The sequence below is a fragment of the Vombatus ursinus genome, unplaced genomic scaffold, assembly GCF_900497805.2.
Source record: "Vombatus ursinus unplaced genomic scaffold, bare-nosed wombat genome assembly UNPS02014830.1, whole genome shotgun sequence".
Classification (NCBI taxonomy): domain Eukaryota; kingdom Metazoa; phylum Chordata; class Mammalia; order Diprotodontia; family Vombatidae; genus Vombatus; species Vombatus ursinus.
In genome coordinates, this window is record NW_020954608.1 from 40,358,398 (window position 1) to 40,385,921 (window position 27,524).

At 35.9% G+C, this 27,524-nt stretch overlaps 1 protein-coding gene across 1 annotated transcript in view; it reads right to left on the reverse strand.

Moving 5' to 3' along the window:
• LRMP (lymphoid restricted membrane protein) overlaps nucleotides 1–27,524 on the reverse strand; it is a 110,038-nt gene that overhangs the window by 69,708 nt on the left and 12,806 nt on the right. The window contains exons 4-16 of the mRNA XM_027838579.1: nucleotides 26,580–26,650; nucleotides 26,413–26,491; nucleotides 25,095–25,253; nucleotides 15,893–16,010; nucleotides 14,318–14,368; nucleotides 12,640–12,717; nucleotides 9,472–9,528; nucleotides 7,476–7,535; nucleotides 7,313–7,377; nucleotides 7,117–7,216; nucleotides 4,154–4,288; nucleotides 3,172–3,273; nucleotides 811–974 (exon numbers count right to left, since the gene is read on the reverse strand). Coding sequence (XP_027694380.1) covers nucleotides 811–974; nucleotides 3,172–3,273; nucleotides 4,154–4,288; nucleotides 7,117–7,216; nucleotides 7,313–7,377; nucleotides 7,476–7,535; nucleotides 9,472–9,528; nucleotides 12,640–12,717; nucleotides 14,318–14,368; nucleotides 15,893–16,010; nucleotides 25,095–25,253; nucleotides 26,413–26,491; nucleotides 26,580–26,650 — 1,239 coding nt within the window. The remainder of the gene's footprint in view (nucleotides 1–810; nucleotides 975–3,171; nucleotides 3,274–4,153; nucleotides 4,289–7,116; nucleotides 7,217–7,312; nucleotides 7,378–7,475; nucleotides 7,536–9,471; nucleotides 9,529–12,639; nucleotides 12,718–14,317; nucleotides 14,369–15,892; nucleotides 16,011–25,094; nucleotides 25,254–26,412; nucleotides 26,492–26,579; nucleotides 26,651–27,524) is intronic.

A 27,524-nucleotide genomic window follows, 5' to 3' on the forward strand; every position in this document is an offset into this window, starting at 1 on the left:
GTGTCCTACTTTCCAAAAGTCATATTTGCAATGAACCCATATTACTGTAGGAAGAGAAGGAACTTTCTACTCCAGCAGTTTCTTTAATCCAGTCTACAGGAAATTTTAACCCATTATCTTCTCTACCCACTCTACTTCTAGCCATATTGGCTTACTTGCTGTTCCTCCCACCCAGTACTTCATATCCAGTCTCTGCACCTTTGCAGTGGCTGTCTTCAATGCTTAAAATGCTCTCTCTCATAATTTCCAACTCTTGGAATCCCTGGCTTCCTTTAAAACTTACTCCAAACACCACATCCTGCAGGAGGGCTTTCCCAGTCCCTGAAGCTGCTAGTGCCTTTCTTTTTTATGCTTCCATCTCTTCTATATTTATCTTTTATGAACCAATGTATGTAGATGTTGTTTCCTCCATTAGAATGTAATTTCTTTGAGGATTTGTCTGGTCCTCAGTTTCTTTATCTGTAAAATAAGAATGTTAGACTAGATGACCTCCAATGCTAATTCCAGGTCCGATCTATCGACCTGTGATCTTTGTTACTACTTTTAAGTCTAAAAATTCTATTCTATGATTGTAAAGTTCCTGTTGTAGAGGAATGAAATTATAATCTCTGTAATTTGGACATTTATTGCTCACATATTAGAACTTGTAAATTAATTATATAACATGTCACATTCGGCAAATAAAAGGTTTTATGAGAACAAGTCACATTTTTATAACCTGAATGAAGAAAAATGAAGGCCACATCAGAGACTTACAAATTAGTTATACATATGAAGCACAGATTTCTTAAAAAAATTAATGAACGTTACCTGAAATGCAATTCTTTCTTGACATGGTGATATTTGTGCTCGGATCTCTTCAGATTCCCTACCACTTTAAGAAACTGTTCATCAAGAGATTCTTTGTAGTTTCCCAAGAGGCTCAGTTTTAGAATGCAGAGATTTAGCTTTGTTTCTAGGTCATGTCTGAGATCCTACAAGGAAAGTTACAAAACAAAATTCTGCGTCACACATAGCTAAAGAGGAATAAATCACATAGTCAGTGTAAAATGCTCTTGGCTTTTCTGTGGTGGCACTCACTATCTCAAGATGCCTCAGTAACTATATTTAAGCCTACAACTAATTTCCCATCACTAAGAGACTGATTAATAATTACCCAAATTCAACAAGCATTTGCTGAGTTGCATGTCATCTCTCTCTCTCTCTCTCTCTCTCTCTCCCCCCAATCTTCTAATAAGTATTATCTCATTTTATTCTCACAACAATTCTGGGAGATACAGACTATTATCATCATCTCCTTTTACAGATAAGGAAACCTTGGTAAAAAAAAAAGGTTAAGTGACTCACCCAGGGTCACACTGCTTAAAAGACTCTAAAGCTGCATTCAAACTCTTGTCTCCTTGATTCTAAGTCTGATATTCTATCCACTGTATCATCTAGCTCCTCTGTATGAATACAATCTCAAAACACCATATAAGCAAATAAAAGAAGATAATGCAGTAATATATTATTTGTAGAATTGTGAACTGGTCTAGTCTTTCTGGAAAAATATTTTGTAATTGTGTGGGGAAAAAGTGTCATTCTTCTTCTCAATAAATTATAGTATTTAATCAGAGGAACAAACACAACCCCCTTTCAAACCTTTGTAGCCCTATTATTCATCACTCTCCTTCACATTATCTATGGGCCAGTTAAAATGACCATCTTGCTGGTACTTACAGTAATCCATCTCCCATCTTTGGGCCTTTGCACTGGTTGTTCCCCATGCACAGAGCACACTACCACCTCACCTCCACTTAGAATCCCTAGTCTCTGACAAGACTCTGCTTGAGTGCTTTCTATATAAACCTTTTCCTGATCCCCGACCCTCCCTGCAAGTGCTAAGTCTCCTTTTTCTCACAAATCGCCTTGTGAACATGTCTCCTTTGATATAATGTAAGCTCCTTGAGCATAAAGACTGTTTTGCATCTTTCTTTGTATCTCCAACATTAGTGCTGAAGATCACACAGTTCTAAGTGTTGGAGCTGGCTATCAAAGCCCAGGTGTTCTGTCTTCAGGAATGATTCTTTTTTCCACTGTGCCAGGGAATTTTAGTGGGTCAGGATAGAAATTACAGATTGAATTGGCCATATGTTAAAACATTTTTAAAACCATTGTCTCTCTTACAAAAAGACCATATTCTTTTTCTTTTCCAAAAAATGTGTGAATGTAATGGAATACTATTATGTCATAAGAAATGATATAAAGGAACAATTTCAGAAAAACCTGAGAAGACCTATATGAACTGACACAGAGTAAAGTGAGCAGAAGCATCTATCTCACTGTTGTCAGTCAATGGCAACAGCATTAAAAAGATAACTTTGAAAGGCTTAATAGTACTGATTAGCATAATGACTAACCATGATTCCAGAGGAAAGAAACAAGCATTTGTTAAGTGCCTACTATGTGTAAAGCACTGTGCTAAGCACTTTACAAATATCTCATTTGATCCTCACAACAACCTTGCAAGATAGGTGCTATTATTATGCCCATTTTATAGTTGAGGAAACTGAGGCAAATAGAGGTTAAGTGATTTGCCCAGGGTCACATAGCTAGTAAGTGAGTCTAGATTTGTCCTTAGGTGTTCCTGACACCATGTTCAGCACTCTGACCACTATACCACTTAGCTGCCTTTGAAGAGCAGAGATGAAGCATACTACTCATATCCTTACAGAAAGATGATAGATTTCAGGTGAAGAAAGAGATTTTTTTTTTTTACATGGGTAGTGGTGGAATTTGTTATATTTGACTATGCATTTTTGTTAGAAGGGTTTTCTTTTTTTTTTCCTAGGGGAGCAGGGGAGGTAGTGTAGGAGGAGAGAGAATTGGTTTCTAATGGAAACAATTTTGAGTAATAAAATAGTCTTTCATAATTAAAAATGTTTATAAAAGAAAGAACATCAGCTGGGATGGTATAGGAGGAAAATGTAAGTTAGAGGGATTAAGTCTCCACCTACTAGCTAACCTGCCTTCTCAGAAGTAGAACTAAAGATATATAAAATAGATCCGACTAACAGTAGAAGCGGAAGACCCAAATCAAACATGGTCATTAAGAATCATTACATTCAAATAATTTATAAAGAAAGAGAAACATCTGGAAGAGTCACAGAACACAAAACACAGGATACTTGCTGTAAGCTTGTCTTCCCATTTTTCCTTCACATTTATTTCTGGGTCAGTTACCCACTGAAGAGAAGCAGCAATAAGCGTTTCAATTTCAGAGACTTCTTCTTGCTGTAAGAGATTTCCAAACCTCCAACTAGTAATTAAGGTGAGATACACATGCTGTTTTGTAGCAAGAAGTAATTTAGGACAAAATCCAGAGGGTATATTAGGTGCTTCTGATGATGCTACTTAAACCACTCAGTCGGACACCAAAGAGAGCCTGTCTGCACTTGGTGAGTCTCACCCATTAAAAAGTTTGTTTCCCTTAATAATATACAAGTCAAACTAGGACCACCTTCAGGGAGTGGAAAAAAAGGTCACCCTATTGCCATATAAAAGAGGGGCAAAATGCTTTCCTTTGAGAGGAGATCCCTTTAAAATGCTAAGTTACAACATCAGTGGCTTCAGTTGAAAAATCAACACAAAGGAAAGAGGTGATAGCCAATAGCTACCAGAGAATTCTCCAAGTAAAATCAGTCCAAGTAGAAGAATGTCATGTTAATAAAAAGTGGGATATGAAGCTGACTGATCCAGAATTAAAACACTGACTTCAGAAAGGTTAGAGGAAAAAAATGTCTCTTTCATAGCAGAGTTCTGTTCTGTTCAGGAATATGGACTCTTACCTTTTTTATTTTTTTGGTCAAGATCTGTGTTTCATTGGTGAATTTACTCAGTAAGCAAATTCTCTCCATCAATGAAGACTGGCAATTTGCAATCTTAAAGGGAGTTTTCTGGGCACCAAAAATCTAAATGGCTTACCCAAGTTCATATGATCAGTATATGTTTGAGGTAGAACTTAGACAATGGTCTTTCTAATTTTAAGGCCCACTATCTGTCCCCTGTACCACACTGCTTTTTGGTCTCTTAACAAATAAAATGAAAGATTAAAAGGATTTGGGGGGGGTGTGATTTTTCTAAGGCAAAGTGAAATCTATGCTTTGTACCATACCAATTTCTGAAGGGTAGCAGTAAATTCTGTTCCTGTTTGTTGGGGTTTTCTCAGCAACACCATCTTCTCTTTGTCCATTATGTCATCCAGAGATGGTGAGTTGATTGAACTGTATAACCATTCTGATCCACTGACCTGAAGCCAATGCCCACCCCAAACCCCCCCCATTAACAAAAAGTCATTCTCTTAAAGGATACTTGCTACTTTTGTTTTAATAGCGTTGTTTTCATAAGTCAGTATAGTTTGAAACATGAAATAACTCCAACTAATAATCCTATTAAAGCTATTTAAACTGCAGCTATTATAACTTCAGTCAGGTGTTTATTTTATCTTCTTAACAGAAGTCTTCCTGAAGGTTAACAAGTGAGCAGGTACCTAAACCAGACAGTATTCTCTTCGATCCCCTCCCAGCATCCTCTTGGATCGCCTCCCAGCTGAAAGGAACTTACTTCATTTGGTCCCATCTTTGCATGTACATGCTCTAGTAATCTTCCTTGAGCTACTAGTGTTATGTTTCTTGTAACTCTGCTCAAGAATTGATCCTGGCTTTTATTATCAAATATATGAAATAGGTATCCCTCAGCATCATGCTCTCTATTAGCTAGTTCCCCTTTGTCACCACCTACATAACCCCCTCATTACTTTCCATGTTGACTCATCTGATCGAGTCAAGCCAATTATTCCCTGTCTGACTCTTTCCAAGTACACACTTCACTGTTCTTCTTCCCTCTCCTGGCTGCACCACTGACTCATCTCCCAAAGGACTTTCTCTACCGTGCCACAGAAATGTCTTCACCCTAGAAGCTCAGTCCACACCTGGAATATTTCTTACATTGGAAATACCCTTCTGCCCCTGTGGTCTCTCCCTCTGATTGTCTGGTTCCTCCAAAAGCAGACATTTTAAGGAAGAAGCTTATGCCAGCTATGTCTTCGTTCCCTTCCAGACTCAACTGCTAACTCATCTCCACAAGACTTTCTCTATTATGCTCCTTCACCCTCTCTGTCCTACCCTTTTTTAGCTCCTATTGTGTAATCTTCCCCCATTAGACTGTAAGCTCCTTGAAGGCCAGGACTTGTATTTTTGCTTGTATTTGTATTCCCAGTGCTTAGCACAGTGCCTGGCACATAACAAGTGCTTAATAAATACTCATTGACTTGACTACTCAATGACATTTTTTTCAAGCTGGAATGCCCTTTCCTTCTTCCTACTCTTTTATCAATTGTTGTCTTTCAGGACCTTCAAGATACAGCTCAAAACTCCTCTCTCCTTAGGAGCTTTTTTATGTCTCTTCTATACTTGGAATCACAGAGACATAGTTTAAGAGCTGGAAGAGACCACAGAAGCCATTTTGTCTAGAGTCCTCATTTTATAGATTAGAAGACTGGGGTGCAGAAAAGTCAGGTGATTAACAAAGTTATACAAATAATAAGTATAGAATTGGGATTTGACCCCATCTCCCGTATTCCAAATCAGCATCCTTTCAACTGCACCAATCTGCTTCTTTGTATGCATATAAGAAAGATGAATGTTTTACACTTCCATGTTGTTTTGTAACTGTTTCATACTTGAACTACTCAAGTGGACTGTAACATAGTGTCAGCTAGGCAATACAGTGGAAAGAGCACTAGGCTTAGTGTCTGAAAGACCCTGGTTCAAATTTGGCCTCAAACACAAGCTGGATTTAAAATTGAAGGACCTAGGTTTATATTCTAGCTTTGACACTTACTATCTGTGTCCTTGTGAAAGTCACTTTCCCTCTTGGGGTGTCAATTACCTCATGCCTAAAGGAGAGGTTGGACAAGCTTCAAAAGTATGAACACGTGTGTGCGCGAGCGAATGTGTGTGTGTGTGTGTGTGTGAGAGAGAGAGAGAGAGGGACAGAGAGAGAGAGACAGAAAGAGAGAAAGAGAGAGAGAAACAGAGAGAGAGAGAGAGAATGTGAAAGTATGTTAGGGGGATTCTCAGGCATGGATTGTACTAGATGGTCTGTGAGGATCCTACTAGCTCTGGATCCATCGTCTTATCATCCATTTCAACTTAGAAATTCTGTGGCATTGTGATACCCTCCCCAACAGGACAATGTGCTTGTTGACTGGAGAGTCCACATGAAGGACAGGGAGGAAAAGGTACTGATTCAAGAAACAGCAGGATCCTTCATAATTTTATATACGGGTAGACCTAAAATCCTGTGCAGCTACTTTCAGTTTTTAAACTAGAGGAGGAAATAAAACAAAAATTTGCAGGATCGTTATTTATTTATTTTTACTTATTGCCATTGAAATATTTATTGTTGACTAACTTATACATGAAAGTCTGAGTAGAAAGCTTTTAGGTCTCCATCTGTCTCTCTTCTTCCTACCTCAAATCTTTTGGAAATATCGCAATGGCTAATTTAATTCTTTTTCCCTAGAAAAGATTCACAGAGCACAAACCTGCAGCAATTGGCTATAAGGTAGCTCATCTTATCTCATAAAGTGACTCAGGGCTTTATGGTTACATTTAGAAACAGAAAGGTTTATTGGGCTGGTAAACTGGCCTAGCTGTCTAGGAGGATGAAAGGCAAGTATCACAGTGGCAGATTGTCACACACAGCTGGTAGGCATCTGAGCTAGGATTTGAACTGACTCCAAGTCTAGTACTTTACTACACTATTTAGTTAAAGCTTCCTTTAGAAAGCCCTTTAAAGGCAGTGAAAGAAAACTATCTTGCAAGCATGTCTTAATATACCAAGTAAATACTTCTACAAAACCTTTAACTAAGGTCTAAGCATAAAATTTATCTGCAATTGGAAGACTGTCAATCAGCCTACATTGCATTTTCATCTACAGAATAAGCATCATTGACCAATTCTAAAAAAAAAAAAAAGGGCAGGGTTTTGTGTTCAGTAAACTGGAGACATTGAACTTTAAGCTCCCAGATAGGTGTTACCAGTTTTGAAAAGTTTTAACTCAGAAGTGCATACCTCTGTAGACTGAACAAGTATAAGTTCAGAGTGCAATGATTTCTGGCCTTCAGGAATGCCCCTGTAAAGCTGCCCATTGACATGCCAGTGGAATCCATTTCTTAAAAGCAAAACAAACAAAGCACAACAGACTGACTGCTTTGGGATGTTATTGGTTGTTTTCCAGGTCAAAAGAATGAAGTTAGAGTATACTTACAATAGAAGCTCCTGTTTTGATTGCTGCAACTCACGCACCAGCTGATTTTTCTCCCCTCGTAAATTCTAGAATCACAGGCATAATAAATATGAGTTGAGTTACTTTGTCAGCAGTTACTTAAAAGCACATTTAAGCTCTCCAGTGATAAAAGCAACTGTGCTACCTCTATGGCTGTGCTGTATTCCACAAGGACTGACTTAAGATCTTCCATGTGTAAATCTTTCTGTAAGGTTGAACAGAGAGTTAATAGTAAAAGGTCTAATAGACTAACTCATCAACCTTCATTAGTAATTAAGTCCTACAGTACCAGGTGAACTGAATCTGCCTACTTACCCTGAGACTCACTGCCAGGCTTATGGCTTAAAAACTAAAACACTAGTTACTTACTATGAACCAAAAGAGTTCAGAAGTTCTGCATTTGAATTCTAGACATGCTCTGGATACAAACAGATTTAGTCTAGAAGAGGCAGCATGGTGTAGTGGTTAGAAGGCCAGCTTCAGAGTCAATAAGTCCTGTCTCTGACACATAATGGGTGTGACTTTGGGCAAGTCACTTAAACTCTTAATACCCCTAGGAAATTCTCTATGACTTTTAAGTTTCTGAGTAGGTGCCAGCTTACATTGGTGAAGGTAGTTTCATCATTGGGAATTCTCTACACCAATGAAATCACAGATTGAGTCAAGAAAAAAAAAAGATAATAACAGTAAAATATCCTTTTCCCTTTAGCCATATTTTTCTCTGACTCTGTCTAGTGACATGCACATTTTTAAAAAATCAGAGGGCAGCTAGGTGGTATAGTGGATAGAGCACCGGCTCTGAAGTCAAAAGGACCTGAGTTCAAATCCTGCCTCAGACCAAACACTTGACACTTACTAGCTGTGTGACCCTGGGCAAGTCACTTAACCCCAATTGCCTAAAAAAAAAATCAGAGCAAAAAGTAGTTCTGTTGCAAAAGACATTCCCACAAGTTCAGGTTCCAAACTACAGTTATTGTAACTGAATTCAAGATGAAATCAAGTTATATATGCACCCAAAAAATATTTATTATTTACCTAACACTAACAATATCAATTTGCCCCTCCTTTGAAATCATTCTATTCACACTGGAAAATAAAAGTCAGGGATAACATAAGCAGAGACATATAGAAATATCTTAATGCCATAAGGCAGAGATTGAAGGCAAAGGTGGTTATGATGTTTTGATTCTCCTTCAGTGACAAGAAACCAATCAATGTACTTCATCTCCAAAGGCTTTCTGGTTAGTACTCTGGTCAGTATACTAGTCAAACTCCTCGAGGAAGTATGACCTTTAAAACTTCCTTTCTCTTAAAGAAAAACAAGGAAAAATATCAAACACTGTTCCATTGCCACTGGCTTTTCCTCTATCAGTCAGTCAACAAGCATTTATTAAGTGCTTTTTCTGTGTCAGGCACTGTTCTAAGTGCTGGGGAAATAAGAAAGGGTAAAAACAGTTCCTGCTCACAAAGAGTTCACATTAGAGTTCATTGTTCAGAAGACCTCTTGCTTTGGTCGTGCACTTCCTGTTGCTTTTCTGGCCACCTTAAGTCATCTCTCACCAGAATCTTTCATAGGAAGATGATCAAAGATCACCAAAACAGAGTTAAGTTAAAATACTAAGCAGAGTCAGGTTCACCCAATGGAGTTATGGATAGGGCACTGGACTTGGGAGTTAGGAACACATGATTTGAAATATTGCCTCAAATATTTACTAAATGTGTGACTCTGGGCAAGTCACAGCCTTTCTGTGTTTTACTTGCCTTATCTATAAAATGAAAGGAATGGACTTGAGGCCACTAAGGTCCATTCCTGCTCTAAATCTATGATCCTATGATCTGATTCTGTATAACATTTAATGACAAAAACTTAAAACATTTTTCCCCTCCAGTATTGCAATATGAGACGTATACATTTATGTTCTTATAAGAAATGTACTCCAGCTTTTCAAAATATAGAGACATATTTAAATTCATCCCAGGAGAACTGAGGGAAATTTTTTCATAAATGATATAAAGAAAAGTCTTAGGACATTAGAATTGAACACAAACTATTTTAGTACATAATAAAAATTATGACTTACTCTGTCTTTGCTATTTTCTCCCCAAATCTAGAGCATAACTTTTATTTTTTTTAAACCAACCTTATGCAGACTTGCATCTTTATTAAGCAAAGCATTCTCACACATATGTAGTTTCATCTGAAAAGGAAACAAATGGAAGGAAAGCCATTCCCCTGATTAGACCACCTAATTTTATTCATTAGGAGAGAGCTCTCAACCTCTTATGTTTCTCTGTTTGCCCCCTCCTATGAACTTCCCCCATTCTAGACTATGGTATATGTATATAATATAAACATGTCTCACTCCTCACTAATTTGAAAGCTTCTTGACGGCAGAAACTGTCATTTTTCATCTTTGTAGCTTCAATACAGTGCCTGCTGAATTCAACTACAATAGCGCTTTCATGAATGACAATGCTATAAAATTATCTAAACAATAAACATTTATTAAATGCTGATTACATACTGGTTCTGTGCTGGGTACTGGGGATACAAAGATAAATATGAAAGTCTATGCCCTCAAGGAGTTTATATTCAGAATGAATAAAGGCAATTGTGGAGGAAGGGAAGAATAGCATTATGTAACTCATGTCTCTCCTGAATTCTTGTCCCTCTACACACTTATTAAGGGTAGGGGTGACATTCTCCCAATGACAACAGATAACTGAAATGCATAATATCTGATCATTCTCTAGAGTAATTCTGTAGCTTGGTAGAATATCTACTCTTTTCATCACTTGGTATGGGGTGACTCTCTGTCGATGTGCTATCTTGGGTTTTCCCCAACACATCAAGATTTCATAGCAAGACCTTATTCTCCCCAATACAGTTTTTAACAGTTAAGTTGTTAAAACCATTTCTTGTTCCTCTCCATAGTATTCTGAAATAATGCCACAGCTAGGTGCTAGACCTTCCTCAAATGCTCTTCCAAATGAATGTCATGCTTGTCACGGATAGCTATATCTTCGCATCTTCAGAGACCCCCAAAGCAAAGGTCAGTAGGCATATGCAGAGTTGTTCTGGCCAGTCACTGTAGCTACAGGAGTCCTGACCCTAGGGCCTAGTCCCACTCAAAAAGCAACATGTTTTCAGCTTCCCTTCCTTTCCTCCTTTCCTTCACTTCACTGGGCATCATCAGCTTCTATAGCTTCTTTATAAGGTGGGAGGTGAAGGGCTGTTCAGACTTGGTCACTGAAACAATGTGGGTCTCTATCCTAGGAGGGGACCCTGCACAAAACCTAGGATATGTTTCTATTGCTGCCAGTACCACACAGTGACTGATGGGGAAGAGGGCTGAGTGAACACTCTTAAGTATTTCAATTCTCTACTGTTAATTATTAAAGGAGTTTACCTTGTTTAAAAGTCAATCTTCTGTTAAGTTGTCCTTATTTTACATCAGGTGCATATGTCTTTTTTTGAGAGGGTGGTTTGGAGGATTGTGAAAAGGTTTAGAGAAAGTGACTAATCTGCTACCTTGCTGGTCATGTGACAAATACATCTTTCCCCCTTTAGAGAGTAAACTCCTTGAGGGAAAGGACTGTCTTGTTTATTTTCTTTCCAGCTAACTTGATGCTTTGTAAATGTAAATGTAAATGTAAATGTAAATGTAAATGTAAAGCATTACAGGAATGCTTTTATTCAGGCATACTGAAAAACCACAGTCAATTGGAACAGATTTTCTATCTGGCATCATTTCACTTTACCTTTTATGGATTTCGAAGACTTTTTACAGTCTAAAACCTTTGACATAATTATGATATGGTCAGTGCTAAGTCCTAAGACAGAGGCCCAGCCACAACCTATGTAGTTGAGGATGTATGTGTCTCAAATATTGTTTAGAAAAAGAAGAGAATTTAGGATACATTACCCAGCTCAGCAAAACATCTCATGTCACCCATCCTTAGAGAGGATGTGATATATCTTAAAGTAATTGAACAACTCTTACATAAGAGAAGTCCTAATAAGTAGAACTAGGAGAAATGGGTTGAAGATGCTAAGAGATAAATGTAGGTTTTATATAAGGTAAAAAAATTACCCAATACTTAGAGCTCCCTCAAAGTGTAATGGGTTGTCTCAGGTGGTAATGAGTATCTCCTCACAGAAATCTTCATGCAAAGGCTGAATGACTGCTTACTGTAGATATTGTAGAGAGGATTCATATTCAGGACTGAATTAGATTAGATGGCCTCTGAGGTCCTATCTAACTCTGAGACTGTGATTTTTTTTTTCAGACCTATCTCATTTCCTGCAAAGGGAATTTTCCATGGTGGAACAATAGTTCTATATGAACAGATAGAATAGATAGAAAACCCACACTTTCTCGGTGAAAATGAAAGTATTGTATAGTGTGTATACATATATTTATATATTTCATATTTATTACAAAGCGACAAGTGTAAGACAGAATTGCCTCTTCACCTGCAGGTCAGAGTCACCTGTAAGAAGCACAACTTAAAAAAAAAAAGGATGTCCTTGATTTTCTTCAGAAATGATAATTTCAAAGGTATTTAAATACTATTTAAGCTCCAAGTAAGCTTACCTATATAATAATAGAACAGAATATAAATGATCCTTCTATATTTGCATAAAATGAACATAGGCCTTCAGTCCATACACAGGGAAAAACCAAATAGTAATTCAGAAACTGGCATCCCAATGATGTTCTATTGGATGGGGGCAGTCATTCCCATTGTTAAGAGAGACTTAGTACATACCCATGACTATTATCGTGTAATAATATCATGTGAAAATATACAGGGAGTCTGGATCCCTTCTAGGAAATATAAAATTTGTGAAATTCATACGTATTTTAGATAGATGCTAATATACTATAAGGAAGGTGATTTCAGTTCAAATAAACAATTTTAAGTAATTTAAGATGATTCAGATTAATGAACTTACAAATAGCTCCTTTCTGTTTACTACAAACTATAGATCTAGACACATATAATGTATACATAGGATATATGAAAAGCCTCCAGACCTCTATCAGAGCTATCAATGGCAGGTTTTCTAAGTCCCATAACCATATTCATCTTGTTATGGGGTATGAGTTATATAATCCTGAATATGAAGCAATTTATAATGATTAGGTACTCTTTCAAACAATTATAATAATAATAATTCCTCCCCTAGCTTTCAAACAATTGGTAGAGAAACATCAATGATAAAAATTAAAGGCAGGAGTTTCAATATCAGCAGGTGTCACTATCAGAAGAAAATGTTTTACCAGTATTTGGGAAGTGCTTACTTGGTGTTCAATCTCACTTTTAGTCAATTCTTCAATCTTCCTTTCCAATCTATCTATATCCATGACATTCCTTTTATTCTAATAAAAAATACACACAAATATGTATACAATACTGACCGGAAGGAAAACATTAATCTTTCAAAGTTATGAAACTACTGAAGCTTCAATGATTCAAATTACTTATAAGATAACAGCCTGTGATTTCATTGGCATAGGGAACTCTTGAGTGAGCATATTTTCTCTGCCAACACAGGCTGGAAGTTTCTCTGCAATGTACTCTTAATTGCCTAGAACATTAAGAGATTAAGAGGTCTCTCCAGGGTCATACAACCAATATGTGTCAGGAAGCAGGACATGAACCCAGGTTTTCTTGGATTTAAGGCCATCTCTAGCTGAAAGATGACATTACTTTATAAAACTTTGATGGCTCTTAATTTAATCTGGATGGGTGTTTCACCAATGGAAATCACAAGCTCTCCATGATTTCTTAACCCTATGTAATTTTGTCCATGTCTCTAATATGACTGTGTAAAATACTTTTAATATTCACTCTCGTATTGGTAAATAATTTCTATTGGAAGTCACCAAAGCCTACTTTTTTAGAGGAAGATGACTACCAGCTAAATAAAAGAAATGAGTTTGGATGTTATTCTTCACAGTGAATCAATCTCTCTTAACCCCCTACTTAATCAGGCATAACTGAAAATATTACCTAATATTAATGGATAATTATGGGGCTATCTTAAAATGATTTAAAAATTGTTTTTCCATTTCCTCTTCTTATACCTCTCCCTCCTGTCCCCCCCAAAACAGCTTTAAATTTGTTTAATATAACCCAGTGATCCTACTTAGACATCTTAACACCTAATGGGTCTCACTTGAAGATTTGGGTTGTAAAGAAAAACAGGGAAACCAGTTCTACTGACACAATATTGTGGGGTCCTTCTCCAAAAGTTTACCCAGTCTACAAAGGAAGTGTTCAATCAAATACCTGGCTTATTTTTTGCATATCTCACCAAAACATTTAGCAGAGAATGGTAGCCCTCAAGTTGATAGGCTACACACAGGCAAAATGAGAAACATTTAACCATGATTGAGGTTCAAAGGTTATTAAGAGGGAATTTGTTCATTCCATAAAAGTCATAGCAAATTTAAGTATTCTCTTGCCTTTTTTATGTTTTAAAAATACTTCTTCATATTCTTATCCAATGGCTCTAATATATCCCACACATTAGAAACTCATTAGTTAAGATTTACTTATTTACTCATCCATTCAGCCAATAATTATTAAGAATTTGTTAGTACAGGATGGTCTGTTAGGTGCTGTGAAGGATGAAAAGAAGAATGAAACAATTTTTGTCCTCTCAGATTTCACAGTATAATTAAGAGTCCCTCTTTGCATAATGGGGCTTGCTTTCAATGCTAGATAAATGAATTTCCAACAGTCTTTCATTTTTTCCCCTAATTTTCATTTCCTCAGAGGTGGCAGAGACTTGATATTTTCTCTCAGTCCACATGTAAAAATTCTACCCTTTCCAGTTACCACCCCACAAATGGACAGAACCAGTAGCCCATACAGAAAGACTTAACATGCCCACCATTAGTAATTTTACTGTGTTCAGTCACTCTGTGATTTTCCTACATTTGTATGTACCAGTGTTTCATTTGTTCAATATACCTCCTCTTGAAGATTCTGGATCTTAAGAATCAGGGCCTGATTTTCTTTTTCCTGGTTCATTTTAGGGGGGAAAAAAATTAAAAACATTTCAGTGGTTTAAGATGTCACAACACATTTGCAAAAATCCATAAAGATGTATCTATTTTGAATCTTAACTAATTTTAAAGATATTAGCACACCAGGTAGTAGCAGATCTAAAACTTCACTGAAGGCAATGTTAACTCTTAAGTTACTAGAAGTCCAGGTAGCTTAGTGGACCAATAAGAGGAAATCTTTCCTTGTAGGCTTTATCTATATCTAAGATAATGAGAAAAAAACAAAAAACTTAAAACCAAACCTGTAGTTTGCTTTAGCTGCATCCCCTGGCCTTATTTCTTCCCCCAATAGCTTTACCAGAAGTAGCAGTGAACTCTGCTGTCAAAAAAGCACCCTGAAAACACATATGACTGTACTTCCTATTTTAAGTTCCATATTTCCTAGGTTCAACTCTGTGTGACAATCTGAGCATCAGAAGTTTACTTCCTAAACTCCAAGATGCAAATTGTAAGGGAATTAAAGTCAATAAGCCAGGATTTTAAAATTAGAGATTGTACAAAGGCATATATAGGAAGACTGAAGTAGTAGTACTTTGTACATCCCAGAATTCTAAAGTACTTGTGAAGCCAATCTTCCCTATAATAAAGTCCTATGAATCATATGGTTTTTGAGCTAGAATTCAATTCCCTCATTTTACAGATGAGGAAACTGAGGCCTTGTAATGTTGCCTAAGGTTACCTAGCAAATTAGTGTCAGAGCAGGGACTCTAATTCTTCTGACTTCCTGACAAATGTTTTCTCCATTATACCATGTTGCCTTGAAGATAGATTTTAAAATGTCTTGTCAATCTGCAAACATTTTTTTTTACCAGCTTGAAAGGTTGATCATCAGTCAATTATCATTTAGTAAACACTCAATATCTGACAGGTACTGTGGTTGGGGTGGGGGATGACAAAAAAAAAATGAAACAAAAATGATAGCAGTGAACAGCCATCTGAAATGGAACACCTATATTGGATCTAGGCAATAATTTAAGTTCTTAGTAAAAAATAGTTTTTTTTTTTTCCAGAGCATGATTTAAAGGCTAGTCTAGCTAACTTATTTTGTGCCCCAGAACTTTAATCCTTCACTAATTTGCATTCTTATTGTAATAAAAAACAAATTAGTGAAACCTAAAAGAAGCCTATAAGTACCAGAGTACCTCACCCTTTTAGTAGGTATCCTGTGAAGAGATGAAAATTTGACAGGCAAATTAATGGTATGATCAGATTTGAATGGTTTTCAGGTATCAAACATTTGGTCAACTATCTCTGGAGCATAAACTCATACTAGATAGACTGTGAGTATTCTAAACCTTTATAACTAATAGTTTGATGACTAAGTGCTATGTAGGAAATACAGGTCAAACTTAGCAAGATTAGTTCCATATTCTGTTTTTTTTTTCTACTAATCTAGCAGCTTGACTAGTTGCCTTTCTTCTAAATGTCATAAAGTCACAATTCATATTTCTGCCATTTCAAAGGTAACTGGGTCACTTACTAACTGTTTATTCTGAGTTACTATTTTGGTTTTCTCCTCTTCTGAGACATTCAAGTTAATTTTCAGTTCCTCCAGTTCTTCTTTTAAAAGATTTGTTCTCTTAATAGACTGTTGGGCACTGGAAAAAATTGATAAGCAAAACCTCAAATATAACTGTCAGAGCTATTAATACAAGCACAGAGCTATTTTTGGACAAGTATTAAAAACCACTAAGATCTTATGCCAGAGGTTGAACGAAGTATTAATGTGTCCATTAGTTCTAGGCAAGACTAATTCACAACTTGCAGAAAAGGGGTTAATGAAACAAGTTTTTCAAGGAAGCTTCTTCCTTAGACCTTAAGGTCGCTAGAAGAATTTCATTCCTGGGATGAAGATTTGTGCCAGGATGCTTTTGAAATCCACCACGGACTGGTAGGGTCAGAGCACACAGCATTTTTATCCCAAAGGAGGCATCTATATTTTTATCCTAGGATTGCTGACTCCCCCAAATGGAATGATGTTAGAAGACTCTCCCTCACAGGTCTTTGTATTCCTATCTCACTCAACTAAATATGTCTAAAAAAAGTAATTTGAACTTTTATTGCATTCAGTTTACCCCACTTGCCAAAATTGCCAGTTTAGGGGGATGGAAAACACAGGGATCCTTTAAAGTTAACCTACCAAACTTTGTTTTGAATTTAACTTCTTTATGAATAACTTTTGTTTTTACTTCATCTTCTCTCTCAATCTATCCTCTCTCCTTTTTACCAAGTGTGCCTTACAACAAAGAACAGAAAAAGACAAAAGAAACAGTTCATTGAAAGTAACCAACACATCAACTAAGTCTGATGGTATGTGCAACGTCCCACATCCACAATTCCCTGCAATTGTAAAGAAGGGAAAGAGGTTCATTTTTTCATCTCTTCTCCAGGACCAAGCTTGGTAATCATTAATTGTACAGCTTACACTATTTTTTACTGCTGTTATTCTTTTCATTTACGTTATTGTTGTAATTGTACATATTGTTTTCCTGGTTCTACTTGTTTCACTTTTCACCAGTTCAGGTTTCCTATGCTCTTTTGAGTTGTTCATATTCATTATTTTTAAGGAGCAATAATATTTACTACATGCATGATCGACTTTATCTAGAAACTTGCCAGTTGGTGGACACCAACTTTGTTTCCAGTTCAAGGAATTTGGCTTGATCATCTGCACAAGAAAGACCCAGGGTATGAAAAAGTCTGTTGCACAGATGACAATATGCTTTTGTATGTACAACTCATATAGCTTGTTCATTATTATGTTTATCTGGGACAGACATAAAAGATAGAGGAGTTGAGTCTAGAGTTGAAGAAAGAGGAGGAGAGCAGGCTGGATTTCCTTTGGGAAACTGCAAAGCTCTTTTAATGACCTTAACTTTAGCATGAAAGCAAAAGCTCACCATTTTAACATGAACATCCTGCTAGTTTTGTTGTAAGGCAGCAATACAAAGTCTCAAAAAATTAAAAATCAGTGTCATGCAGAGAGCAATGAAGAGATATATGGTTTTGTGAGCAAGCCATAACACATAACCAGTTAAGAAATCAAAGAATAAGAATAAAAGATATAAATAAAAGACATAAATAATAAAGAGATAAATAACATATGATAGGAAGAAAATATGGAATGGTCACATGGTAAAGATAAGGGTGACATGTTGACAGTGTTTTATTTGTACCCTTGCAAAATCAGGAGAAAGTGAGGAAGGAATCTAGCATTTTGGATAAATATAGATGAGAGTAGTACATGACTAACAGGCCTGGATGAGTTATAATCTCCATCACTGGAGGGACCTTTCCTTCTGTCCTTGTGGTATATGTTTGTTGGTGGGATCTCCTGATAAAATACATTTTTTATGGAAAATACTAGCAGACAAAGCCCATACATAAATGGAACTTGTATACCTTGCAAGTTCACAGAATCTCTGGGTAGGAAATCATCTCAGTGTCTATCTAATCCCACATATACTTGAATAACAATCTTCTCACCAGTATTTTCTAATAAATGATCATCCATATTCTTCTTGAAAATTTCTGAGTAATCTACTACCTCTCAACATAGCCCACTGTATTTTTCCATAGCTCTAAACATTAGGAAGTTCTCCCTTAAAATAACCCTAAATTGTGTCTTTCTGAATTTTCCATTCATTGCTTCTAGTTTTGACATCTGGGGCCAAGCCAAAAGCAAAAAAAAAAAAAATTATAATCCCTTGTTCACAGAATAATCCATCAAATACCTTAATCTAGCTACCATGACCTCCCAAGTCCTCTCTTCAACAGGTTAAATATCTCCAGTTTCTTTAACTAAACCTCATGTGGAATAATCTCAAGGACTTTGCCATCCTGATTCTAGTCCTTTAAATTCTCTCTGATTCTCACCTTTTCCTAACTTCTTAAAATGTGGCACCCAGAATTAAACATAATATTCCAAATGTTGTCTGACCAAGACAGATTACAAGATTATAACCTGTCTTATTCTGGACACTATGATCCTCTCACTGTAGTTTTTGTAGGTGCCATTTACACTTTTGACCCACATCGACATTCAAACACATAAATTCAATTTTTCTTCTTTTTTCTGGACAAAATACTATTAGTCATGCCTCTCAAACTTTGTACTTGCTGAAGTGATTCTCTTTCATCCAAGGGTGAAATTTTACATTTATACTTATTAAATTTCAACTTGTTAATCCTATAGATTTAAACTGTTAAGATCATTTTGGATCCTGTCATTCAACATATTAGTTATCCCTCTTAGCTCTGTGACATCTAATATTTGATAAGCATGCCTCCTGTACCTTTATCAAAGTTATTGATAAAAATATTTAACAACACAGGGCCAAGCACCCTGGGACACACCACTAGACACATCCTTCCTAACTGATTCTCCATGCCCCCGTCAATTCTTTATTGAATCAATAAACTCCAATGATCCCTCTGGGATCAAATATAAAATCCTCTGGCTTTTAAAACTTGGCCCCTTTTCACTTTCCAGTCTTCTTATACCTTTCTCATGCCCACTATGCTGCAATTCAGTGATTCTGCAAGGCCAGTGACTGGCCTCTCTGCTGCTCCTGGCACAAGATTCACTATCTTCTGGCTATAAATTTTCACTGACTGTCCCCTATGCCTGGAATTCTCTCCATCCTCATCTCTACTTCCTGACATCCTTGGTTTGAAGTCCCAACTAAAATTTCTTCTGCCAGAAGCCTTCCCTTTGTTGATTATCTCCAATTTATCCTGAATATATCTTGTTTGCACGTAATTGTTTTCATGTTATCTCTTTCATTAGACTGTGAGCTCCTTGAAAGCAGGGGCTGTCTTTTTGTCATTTTTTTTGTAGCTCTAGTAGTTAGTGCCTGGAAAATAGTAGGTGCTTAATAAATACATGCTTGTTGACTTGATTTGATCTGGACCATATAATACTACTCTTTGGGTGCAAACATTTAATCAATACCAAGAGTAACCCACATCTCCCTTATCTTGTCTAGAAAAATAGCATTTATCAAATGCTTCACTACAATGTAGGTGAAAAAGTAGCATATTCTCCCAATCTGCCAGTTTATTAACTCTATCAAAAAAGGAAATTAGGCTTCTTTGACAAGGCATTTTCAAATGAAATCATATTGAATATTTGTGATTACCCCTTCTTTTCTAGAAATTCATTAATCATCACTTTAATGATGTATCCTTGAATTTTGATAGGAATCTAAGTCAAGCTCACTGGTCTATAATTTACCGACTAACTTCTGCTCCCACCATTTGAAAACAGGGACATTTGCTTCCAGTCTTGAAGTCCATCTCCCATGATCCTTCAAGTGTTATTGATTATCTGCTAGTTTTCAGTCTTCTGGGTTGTACTGTGTCTGGGTATAGCACTTTGAACTTATTAAAAATACCTAGGGGATGTCTTGTTATCTGTCTCCTTATTTATCTTTGGTTTTAATTCCATATTAGCCATTTAGTTCTCTCTTTTCCAGTCTAAAATAATTCTCCTTGGCAGAGATAAAAGAAATAAAATTAATTTTGAGTAGTTCTTACATCTCATCATTATTGGTTATCACTGTTCCATCTACCCTCATGTAGCAGTCTTTTCCCATCTTTGATCTTCTTCTTTTCCCTAGTATAAGAAAAAATTCCTCTTCTGTTGTTCTTAGCACTCTTCCCCAGCCTAGGCTCCTCTGAACTTTAGCACACCTGATATTATTCTTACAGAACCCGTGACAAATTTTATGTTCATTTTCAGTTACCTGCCAATGTTTCCATCTTTAAAAACAAAAACAAAACAAAACAAAACAAATGAAAAACATTGGTTTCTGAGTTAGTGAGCTTCCCTACCTATCTCTTTAAACAATTCCTTCTGATTAGAATTTAAACTCTTTGTGTATTCAGAATTTCATTCTTGAGAGCTTTTTATCTCTGCTCATTGTTACTTTGCTAGTAGAATTTTAGGCCATGGAATGCTACCTATCCTTTTTCTGAATGCTTTGAAATTGTTCTCCCAAAATCTAGGGTGTACATTGGACTGCACTCAGCTTTCTTCTCCTTTTGTATGTTTTATTTTAAGAGTATGTGGCCACTTCTCCCCTAAGGTCCACCTTCTTTACGCTGCAGCATCTAGTTCCTCCTCATCAGCAAGAATCAGATCCAGAATGACAGTTCCCTTTCTTAGTTCCTCCATCTTTTGAAAGATAAAATCATTCACAAAACAGGATGAGAAATTATTAACTGTTTTTCCTTTGGCAGAAAGAGAGCTCCAGATAACCGAAGTCCCTCATCACTGCTATGCATGCCTTCATGCCAGACTGGAGATGTTTCCTGAACTTGTCAGCTTTCTCCTTCTATCTAGATTGTTTTTAATACCTTTCTACCAATACTATTGCTTCTCATTCTCCCTCCATTATCTTTATCCAAATATTTTCCACCATGCTTCTGCACTATCGTTCTCAGTTTTTCTTATATTTTCTTAAATTACAACAATAATTCCTCCTGCTATCCTCGTCCTGCTCTGCCATTCCCATATACATGTGTGTATAAATATATATGTGCATGTGTATGTCTCTGTGTGTCCATATATTAAATATTTATGATTATACATATGTATTGTACATTATTTATGTGTTATATGTATACATATACATGTGTGTATATGTGTGTGTGTACATATATATGCAAAGAGAGAGAGTGGGGGAGGGAGAGAGATGTGCGCATGCACACACACATATACTTTGTCTATCCTGTTGCTTTTCACTAAGATTTATTTACTTTATTCCTATTAGGATTTCATCTGATTGAATCTTACTACTGCCTATGAAGCTACATTTTCTTCCTTGCATTTGGATAGCTAGTTATCCATACTTTGAATACATTGTCACCTGAGGATATGAGTTTTATTGTTGGCTCCTACCTTGGATTTTGTCTACTGTGACTTATTGGGCATTAATGCTATTCTTCCTACACCGAAACTACTCTTTATGACATCCTGCTTTGAAGATATACATAAGCAATTTCTTCCCTCTAATTCATTTTTCTCCATCTTTTTATTTTATTATTTTTATTTTTTAAGTAACATGTACTCTAAAAAAAAAAGGTCCTTTCCACCACCATCTTCCACCACTGAACAATTTTTTAAAATCTCTCAGTGAATACCTACATTGTCTAGTAAAACAAATTTCCACCTAAATCATATCTAAAAACTGTATGTCTCTTTCTGCATTTAAGATCCTCACCACAAAGCTAAGCATAATCTTGGATGAAAAAAATGGATATTTAATGAATTGTCAGACTTTCAGGATTTTGTTAAAAAACAACAACAACAACAACAACCCTGAACTTAATAGAAGATTTGACATACAAGAGCCAAGAGAAATATAAGGTATATACCAAAGGCTAATTACAAGAAAGTCAACGAGGACAGGCTGTTTACCTTTTATGTATGTAAAATGTAAAATGTATGTCTAAGATCATTAGTAATTGGGTAGTTCATAAGAAAGACTGAGTAGACCTGAGTATATGATTTTAAAAAGTAAAACCATTTAGGAACAGCTAGAAAGAGTAATTATCTTATACAGATGAGGTGTTAATGAAGAACCGACACAAAGGAATTAGATGAGGGCGGAAGGCTGGTAGTTTTGGAAATCTACTTTCATTGGGAATGGGTTCAAGAGGAAACAATACATATATATCTAGGAGAGTATAAAAGTCTTCTAAATTCAGAAAGAAATAAAATGCTAAAGGGATAGGGAAAGGGGAGAGGATAAGGGAGGGATCTTTAGAGAGAAGGGTGAGCGAATATATTAAAGGGTGGAACAGAAGGTTGTTTAGATTCACGAGAATGGGAGGATAAAGGAGGAATCCTTGGAGGGAGGAAGGTTAAGTATTAGGAGGACAAGGTAGCCGGTAGAAATAAACTAGAGGAGTCAGGAGGGACAGGAAATAAGAGATACACACAAACATAAGATAAAGAACAGAAGTAGAATTTGTTAGGGGAAAAGGGGCAGGGGTAATAATCATGATCTAGGACAAAGTTAAGGTTAAAATATATCTAATCAAAAGAGAAAAAATAGGGAAACTACAGTATGTGTCAGCCATATTTATCAATGTTGTTTTAGACTATTTAAAACAACTAGACAGTATTAGGTAGGAATATTGCTGTAGCATAGGAAATGATGAATTGGTAGACTTGGAAAAATATGGAAAGATTTGGACTTACGAAGGAAAAGGTTATTCAACTTCAGAGAAGCAGAGAACAAAGAGGTATAGTATGGTCTTACATAGATGCACATGAATGTATATGTCTACACATGACTATGATTATTGATATATAAGTATATGTGTAAGTGTATGTTATATATAGGTATATGTGTGTATATGTATATGTGCATATCTGTGTGCATATGACTATATATGTATGTGTATTTATGTTTATATGTGTGTGCATGAATGTATCTTTCTCTATATATATCTATATAAATATATACACAATTAATTGTAGCCTTCTTGGGAGGAAGAGGGAAAAAAGAACAAAGTAAAAAGTGCACACAGAGAACAAAAGAAAACTTAAAAGGAAATGAAGATGGACAGCTCTCAATGTAATGCATAGTATTTAATACATAGACTTTCTTGAAATGGAAATTTATTGCTGTATATTTTGAATCCTCTCTCACATTCTGCTGTGCACATGGCAATGCTTTTTTTTCTTTTCTCATTTTGTATCATTTTAGTTTTAGTATTTAAGTTTATTTTTTTCTTTTCTTATTTTATATTTAAGTTTAAAATAAAATAATTTTAAAAAAGAAAAAAGAGTGAACTAAAAAAATAAGATAATCACCTCTTTGCCAGGAGGTGAATGGTATGTTTCATTTTCGTGCTTTTGGACTTGTAATTTATCTTTCCATTGATCAGGGCTCTAAGAAGGGTTTTTTTTTTGTCTATAATAGTTGTTATTATTATATAAATCTTCTATGAATTGATCTAATTCTGCTCACTTCACTCTGGATCAACTCATTAGGGTTTTTTCATTTCCTCTGGAACTGTCCATTTCATCATTTCTTATGGTACAACAATATTCCATTACATTCATGCACCATGATTTAGTGATTCTCCAAAGGGACCATATCTTAATTTCTAATTTTGGGGTAGCATGAAATGATGACTATAAATATTTTTGTACGTATAAATCCTTTTCCTCTTTCTTTGATTTTGTTGAAGTACAGACCTAGTAGCAATATATCTGGGCCAAAATGTATACATAGTTTGGTAGTTTCTTGGCCACGGTTCCAAACTGCTTTCCAGAATGGCTGGGCCAATTCACAGCCCCACTACAGAGAATTAATCCACCTTTTTTCAAGTGGCCCCTCCAACATTTATTATTTTCTTCTTTTTTCATCTTTGACAATCTGATAAGTATGAGGTGGAAGCTCAAAGCAGCTTTAATTTGCCTTTAATTGCTTATTAGTGTTTTAGAGCATTTTTTCATGATCATTGACAGCTTATATTTCATCCTTTGAAAATTGCCTTTTCATATCCTTTGACCATTTGGGGAATGGCTCAAAATCTTACAAATCTGAATTTGCTTCTTGGAAATTAGACCTTTATCAGAGAAATGTGTTCCAAATATTTTTCCCAGTTACTGTTCTTCTGATTTTTTTCTACATCAGAATATTTTCATGAAAACATAAAATTTTATAATAAAAATTGTCTAACTTTATCTGATGTGATTCTACAACTTCCTTAATCATGAACTCTTCCCTGTGCATAGATCTGAAAGGTAACTTCTTCCTTGTTTCTCTCCTTTGTTTACAATATAATTTTACGATATGTTTATGATATCTAAGTCATGTATTCATTTTGGCCCTCTAACTGTTGCCCTGTGTTGTCCTGATTGGTGGGTGCCTCATACGGCCCACCATATCTGTGATTTCAAAACCAAAATACTCCTCCTTGGCCACCACTCCTACACCTGTGTTTTTCTCCCTCATTAGAATATAAATTGTTGGGAGCAGGAACTGTTTTGCTTTTGTATGTGGAGCTTCTCAGCACAGTGTTTGGCAAATAATAAACACTTAAAACATTTTTAAAGCATTCATTCATTCACTCATTCATTTATTCTTCATTCATTTCTTCTTCCCTTCTTTTCGGTTTAAGGACCTCAGAGGTAAATAAAATTTTTGCCACTTGTTAGGTACACTCCATCTTTGACCAAGAATCCATCATTTTTCAATTTTAAACCATGGACTAGAAATCCAAATCCCTTTCTCAGGTACCATTTTCTTAAGTAACCACTTACTGGGGAAATGACTACATGTATATACTAGAAAGGCTTTATGATAACAATAATAACAATGATAATATCAGCTGGCATTTATACAGAACCTATTGCTAAGCACTGTGCTAAGTGCTTTACAAAGCTCATTTGAACCTCCCAAAAACCCTGGGAAATGAGTGCTATTATTGTCCCCATTTTACAGGTGAGGGAAGTGAGGCAAACAGTGTAGCTTTTTGAAATTTCATAATGCTATACAAGTAGTTTCGCACAATCGGGAATAATTTGGGTGGACCCATTTTTTGGCTTGTAGGGTCTACAAACCTCAAGCAGACAGCATGGACATGAATGAACTATTCAAGGGCATAGATATAGAATACAGTCCAGGAACACAAACACACACAGAGTGAAATAAGTTCACCTTTTCATTTGGTTGTGCAATTCATAACAGTCTTCTGTTAACTGGTTGTTGGCTTCCTCTAGAGCTTCCAATGCCAGCTTAAATTTGGTGTTTTCCTCTTGGAGTTTTTGTTTGTTAAACTGCAGGTCTGCCACACATGTAATCAAGTCAGAGGTCTCTCTAAAGGTGAAGAAATAAAAGGGAAAATTTTTCAATAAAATATCTCTTTCTCCCCAACCCCTTTCATAATAAACAAGACATATGACAGCATTCATGGATTTAAATTTTCTCAGGAGATTGCCTTCCTACCCAGCAACCATCATCATGAAATCAAGATTCTTGGATTTTCAGGGATCAATCATTCCTAAAACTTGGATTTTATTCTGTCATTGCCTATAGCTTTTTTTTACAGTTGCCTTTTTCTACTCTGAGATGTCCTACTTCTAATAAAACTTGCTTCTCATAGATATCAAGTGAGGCTCTGTGAAAGAGAAAGTATAACAATAAATTACTAGTAAATTTAAATCAGACTATTTTTCTATATTTAGTTTTTATTTTTTCTCAATTACACATAAACACAAATTTTTAACATTCTTTTTCTTAAACTTTGAGTTCCATATTGTCTCCCTCCCTCCCCTCCCCTCTTTTCTCCTTGAGAAAGCAAGCATAAATTAGATTCTAGAAAAACAAGGATTTCAGTGTAGATGATACAAAACGGTTAAGAATTAAATGAATTTTGCTACTGAATTAGCTTAGACTAACCAGGAACAGAGCTCTAGTGACAATGCTGTTTTACGGTTTCCAAAGCACCTTTCTCCTTCAACTGCTAGTTCCTTCCTTCTCAAGGTCCTTTATATCAAATAAGATAATAACTGTAAAGTGCTTAGGACAGTGCCTGGCACATAGTAAGTGCTATATAAATGTTAGTTATTATGCTTGTTGTTATTATGATTATTAAACTTTTTTCTCTTTATGTTTTTTTCCTGTATATATTTATGTAGTTGATTCCCTTGTTAGAATGCAAACTCCTTGTGAATAGGGATATTCACTGTATCTATATTTCCAGAGCCTAGCACTATGTCTGCCATATAGTAGGCACTTTAAAAAAACTAAACAAAACTTGATTGATTGAATGACTGAACAAACTTTGAAGTACATAGTAGCAGTATTATCATTTGATAGGTGAGGAAACTGAGGCTCAGTGTGATCAAGTGATTTGCTCAGGATCACACAGTGTCAGACTAAGAGTTTACACACATGAGAAAAATGCATACATTGTAAATTGGTCAGAACAGCAAGTTGAAATATTTCAACTATCCCCCAAAGTAATCATACTTACAAATCATCTTTACATGTATCTCCACCAAAAGACTCAAAGCTCCCTGATGTGACAGTCACTGAATTTGAGGTCATCTTAACTAAAATGCACAAAAACAATGTAAGGTAAAGTTTTTTGGAAAACATAGGAAAAGGGCAGAAAATTCCACATAGAGACAAACATCACACCTGACTTCTGACTACGCCAAGCTTTATAGACAGAATCTTCCGCAGAACTCATTTCGTTCTTCTCTCTTCCCCTATAACAAGAACAAAACCAGCAAGTTAGAAACATTTCCGCATACCAAAGCTTGGATCTTCCAGATGTGGTAAACTTCACATTAATATACAGCTGTTTTATATTGAATCTAGAAGGGTAACAATCTCAGTCCTTACTGGCATTTTCTAAAAGTCTTTGGTCAAATCTGATTAGTTCAATGTGTATTTTTTAAAATCTTTTTCATTAATAAATTTTATTTTTAATTTATGGAATAAAACAAGTGTTTCCATAACATAGTACAGTAAAAAGATGATCACACATGAAACTGCAAATCTACTATGCACAACTTGCTACCTTCTTTCAAATATATAATAAAATTATCACATAAATTTCTTTTTTCCTTCCCTCCCCCTCCCATTCAACATGTATTTAATAAATTCTTAATATACAAATTATACTGTACTAGGTAAGAAGTGGGATGAAAAAGAATATGAGCAAGAGTCTCTACTCTCTGGGAATTTGCAAACTAGTTGAGGAGACCCAGCATAAACCCAAGAAATAGTGGGTTATAGTGGAACAGGCGATAGACTGGAAGCCAAGGAAACCTGGGATTAAGTCCCAGCTCTGACACTAACTTCCTGTGTGACCTAAGGCAGATTATTCTCATTTCTTTGGCTTCAGTTTATTCTTCTATGAAAGGTTAATACTAGAAAGCCTCTGGGTCCCTTCTAGATCTAACAAGGAAACAAGCAATCTGGAGGAGAGATAGAAGGCAGTGTGCTGAATGAGTCTAAAGTCATTGCCACCTTGACCACCATCTTCACTTAGACCTTGAAGATCTCTCAGCTGAGAACTTCGCCTCATATTTTGCAGAAAAAAAACTGAGGCCATTCATTGTGAACTCCCTCTTCTCC